Source organism: Ammodytes marinus, assembly GCF_949987685.1.
Source record: "Ammodytes marinus genome assembly, chromosome: 17".
Taxonomy (NCBI): Eukaryota; Metazoa; Chordata; class Actinopteri; order Uranoscopiformes; family Ammodytidae; genus Ammodytes; species Ammodytes marinus.
The window spans coordinates 16,466,140-16,470,822 of record NC_137221.1 but is presented as its reverse complement, the minus strand read 5'-3'; the positions used below and the strand labels follow the sequence as shown (position 1 = coordinate 16,470,822).

At 44.8% G+C, this 4,683-nt stretch overlaps 1 protein-coding gene across 1 annotated transcript in view; it reads left to right on the top strand.

Annotated features, from left to right (window-relative positions):
* Positions 1–1,300: 1,300 nt before the first annotated feature.
* angpt2b (angiopoietin 2b) overlaps positions 1,301–4,683 on the top strand; it is a 21,654-nt gene continuing 18,271 nt past the window's right edge. Inside the window, exon 1 of the mRNA XM_080045142.1 lies at positions 1,301–2,198. Within this exon, the coding sequence (XP_079901268.1) occupies positions 1,878–2,198 (321 nt within the window). The 5' untranslated portion in view covers positions 1,301–1,877. The remainder of the gene's footprint in view (positions 2,199–4,683) is intronic.

Genomic DNA, 4,683 nt, shown 5'->3' with positions numbered 1-4,683 from the left:
GGTATTTATTTGCCAACTCTCATTTTCACTCAAATTTGGTGAAAGACACTTCAGTCCGAACAGACACGGATGTGATCGGCCAACATGATGTCTAATGGAAGCTAATCGTTAATCATGATGTATTTTCTTTGTTTTTACTATTTCTTCAAATGCAATGTTGTATGTCTAATCTTGATGTTTCTTATTTGCTAAAACTTAACTAGCATAAACCTCTTGGCTGAGATACCAACTTAACAGCACAAGTATTCCTTTCAACGGCTGAATATTTTAAAGAGACAGATTAAATTGCTCCCAGTTGAGAATGGGCTTGATGAAAACTCAGAAGAGTGCCTTGTTAGCTATACAGTTAGTTATACTGCCTTCCTTAAGTGACCCTAACGTTGAGCCAGCCATTAAGAGTGTTGGACTCAGACAAACCTGGCAAACCAGAGAAAACACACACTGTCAGTTCAGCCAACAACATGAGCAACACGTGGTGTCACACTGTGTAAAAACAGAAGAGCCAAGGTCTTCACCAAAATGAAACTCTAATAAGAAGAATTCGACACACTCGCAGACCATAAAGAAAATACTATATTTCTTCTGACATTGCCAGGGAAGCATCAAGCAATTTCAGAGCAGAGGGAATACCCGCGGACCAGCATCTCCTTTGAAAGCTACATCCTATGTTCTATTAAGTTGCTCTCCCCTTCCTTTTCTCATGTTACAATAATATGACATTGTCAACAACTATATACTAACTCATTTTTATCATTTCACTTTTAATGATTGGGTTAATTCTTGACCTTGAGGACCATAAGACCATAATATATTATAAGCTTTTTCCAGGGCTTTCGAATATTGCGCAATGTACAAACATAACCTTGAGTTTCAAATTGATCACACACCATATACTTTACTAACGTTCTGAATTATTATAGTTTTATTATGTTACTTTTTTTATATAAACACAGTTTAAAAGAGCGAAAAAGAGGAACAATAGGAGGGAGAGAAAAGTTGTGAGAGAAAGTTCCTTGTTCTTGCTCTTGTGGTGAGCAGTGTGGCAGTGTGTATTTTTGAAGCTTCCTCTTCAAACTCCCGCAAACAGGAGTACCATGAGAGGGAGGGAGGGAGAAAGTGAAAGAGGGAAGGCTGGGTTGAGTGATTATGTGCTAAGGAGGTGCATGTGTGTTTGTATGTGTGTGTGTGTGTGTGTGTGTGTGTGTGTGTGTGTGGTGAGAGGTACGCCACTCTCTTTCTCTCTCTCCCTCTTTCACTACTTTAACAGCTCTACTACTTCGGCCAACATCCTGAAGCGGGTCACTCTCCACCCCCCTCCTCCTCTTGCCTCTCCTCCGACCCAAACGCATGGACCGCGGCCGTTTGAAAAAGACGACAGAGAGGGCAAAGCAACTTTTTTCCAGAAGAGAGATAAATGGTGGGAGGGAAACAGTCTGCTGTTGGGTTTCCTGGACTGTGGGGCTTGGAGTAACAATTGGAGGCAATCCCTTTTATTTTTTTCCTGAGTGCATGTTTTGTAGTCTGCCCTCACGGGGGGAAACAGCAGGAGCAGGAAAAACTTGACTGAAGAAGACAGACGGGGTTCTGGATGCAACCGCAAAGAAAGAGGAGCACCAGCCAAAAGAGGAGAAGAAGAAGAAGAAGAAGTGATAAAACAAACAGACAGACAGACAGACAGACAGAGAGCAGCAGGAGTTGGACTGAGAAGATAGGGAGCCGCAAGTCTTGAGGGACACTTCAACAAGAGACGGTGAAAGATCTTGGAAAGATAGAAGACCAAAGGAGAAAACTCACCTGACCCACTTCAACATCCTTCTCCCCCTCCCTCCCTCCCTCCCTCCCTGCCCCCCATTCCCTTCTCTCTCTCCCCCCTTGACATGGGCCGCATGCTGGCCCTGACCCTCGCCTACCTGGCCTACCTGCTGGCTGCTGTAGCCATCAGTAGCTCAGAGCGCCAGCAGCATCGAGTGCAGCACGGCCCCTGCAGCTACACCTTCATCCTGCCCGAGGTGGAGCAGTGTGATCCCATAAAGGACTTCCAGGTCACCAACACCCTCCAGGGGGACTCCCCACCGCCCGAGGCCGACGCCAGCCAACCCAAGCCGGCCAAGGCCCACAAGGAGAGGCCTCCCTGGCAGGAGAGGAAGCTGCAGAATCTAGAGACCGCCATGGAGAATAACACCCAGTGGCTGCAGAAGGTAAGGGGTATCTCCTCCATGTAATATAACACCGTTCTAACTATATCCCCTGGCTTTGCTGTCACACTGTCTAATTCGTCACAACAGAATGCTGAAAAAGGCGCGAGTTGTTCACAGAGTTAGTTTCCGGTGACATCTGTTGACAAGCCGACATTATTGATAAATTCAGTGCTTAGCTGGGATTTCCTGGATGCTTGCTCTATGTATATTTGGCTTCTTGACAAACAACATGGTGTTTTGAGTGTGTGCCTGTATTTAAGACCAGTGGGATGCTACAACTCTCTGTTGCATGCGAAAAGGAAAAGGACTAAATTAAATAGGTCTGCTTATATCAGTCAGTGCCAGTCAGTGTGTTTCATGCACTTTAACCTGCTAGATTAGTTTTTAAGCAGTTTTTTAACAACATGTACACAGAAACTTCTCTCTTGAATAGTTTGAAAAGTGTCCATGCAAAAAATGGGCTTACATAATAAATATAACACATCCCTCACTGAAAAATAAAAAAAGTTGTTTATCTGCCCTAGACACATTTCAGCGTTTCTCCTCGCAGGGCTGTTGGCATTTTGCGATTCCATTTATCCGGGATTATGACTGAATAAAAATGAAATGATGCGATTAAAAGGGGCTTCACAATAGTGTTTTCATTGCTAAGGTCATCAGGGCACAGCATCAGTGTTGGGCCATTGTGTGCGACAGACAGACTGACTGACACGCCACCCCTCTCCACCCGTCTCTCTCCATTCTTGTCTGCATCACTCACAGAACATTTATGGTACACACTAATCCTCGGGGCCGATTAGACGCGTTTGTGGCCAGTGTTTAGACTGGACCGACCGAGAGCAAACACATTGATTATATTTCAGGGATTTTGAAAATGGGGCAGTATGAATGCCAAAGCTCTTCCTGTGCTTCTGTCGCTTCCCACTCACACTATCGCTCGCTTGCCACAAAAATGTCTCTGTATTTCCTTTCCTTTCCTCAGTCTCTCTTTCTTTCATTCTCTATCCATCAACTTCACAACTTCTATTCCGGACAGTTCTACACCTCCGGGGATGATGAATGCGTCTCACCTCACACCGTGACTTGTCGGCTATCAGATCTAAAACCTTTTTGTCTATCCTGCTCAGACTCTTCTCCACACACGCACACATACGGAAAAAAAACACGCTTGCTCAATTCCCCTGTGCGTACTCCGTCTGATGCTCAGTCTATGAACTGAAAGACCTGGCTTCCATGGATAGCATCCCGTGGGGCCAAAACTGTATGTGAGAGCGAGACGATGAGAGATTGTACACACTGTGCCTCATGTGTGCAGTATATTATTCATGAATACGGCCGGCACAACACAGGCAAAAGTGTAGAATACAAAAAGGCATTCCGTATATTTCACATCTTGGGCATGTTATACAGTATGCAGCACGTGATCTCTCCCTCTCTTTTACTCTCTCTCTCTCTCTTTCTCTCTCTCTACCAGAGCTGTGATAGTATGAGCCGCCACGAAGGAGATGCAGTTAAAATCCATCTACAGAGAAAGCTCTGTTGACACATATCATGCTCTGTTGCCAAACTTACTCCACATAGTACATACATAACACATGGAATGAACACAAAGATCCAACCTTTCAACAAGTTATCCCCACTAGGCCACAGTGTTGCATAAATGACCTGACTGTAAGCTGGGATTTCCACACAAACATGCGCGCGACCCCCAGAGACCCCCTTTTTTAGACAGGCACCAGCGTAACTCTGATCTTTGACCCCAGATGGCAAAGCCTTTTCAACACCTTGTGCTGCTCATTAAGCCTTATCTGCATAAGTGTGGGGAGAAAGTGGTGATGTGAATGCGGAAGAGCTCGAGGCAAGTGTTGTTTAAACATCATACGATCTCCCCACAGAGCTCCCCTGGGATGGTTATGACACTTACTGTGAGTCTTCCAACCAAACCCCCTGAAAGAAAACACAAATCCACACACACACACACACACACACACACACACACACACAAACGTACGAGCACACATACACTAATCTAGCATGTTCCGCAGAGGAATGTCCAAGTAGACCACTGCAGGAACAGGACTGTAATAAGGTTCCAGATTCCTTATTTGGTGTTTCCAAGAAGAAACTAGTGTTTGTTTTCTTGTGTTCTATCCCCTAATTCAACCCCCCATCCAGTCCCTTTTGTGTTGTTCTGCCTTGAGAGGTTGGCAGAAGTGATACGAGCCTGCTTTTTGTTAGTGCTATTAAGAGCCTGTGTGGATTATGCTAATGCGTAAATATTGCATAGAGATCAAGGTGGCCTGGCTTCCCTTGGCGAGCCGATTTCCTGGCCCAGTAATATTTCATTAGACTAATGATAAAGTGTGTTGCCCAAAGTGAGAAAAATACAGTTTCTTTGTCATTTTGATGAACTGACTCTTAAGGCCAAGCATGCTTTATCTGTGGTGAAAATGGGATTTCCATGATATTGCACGGACATATCAAT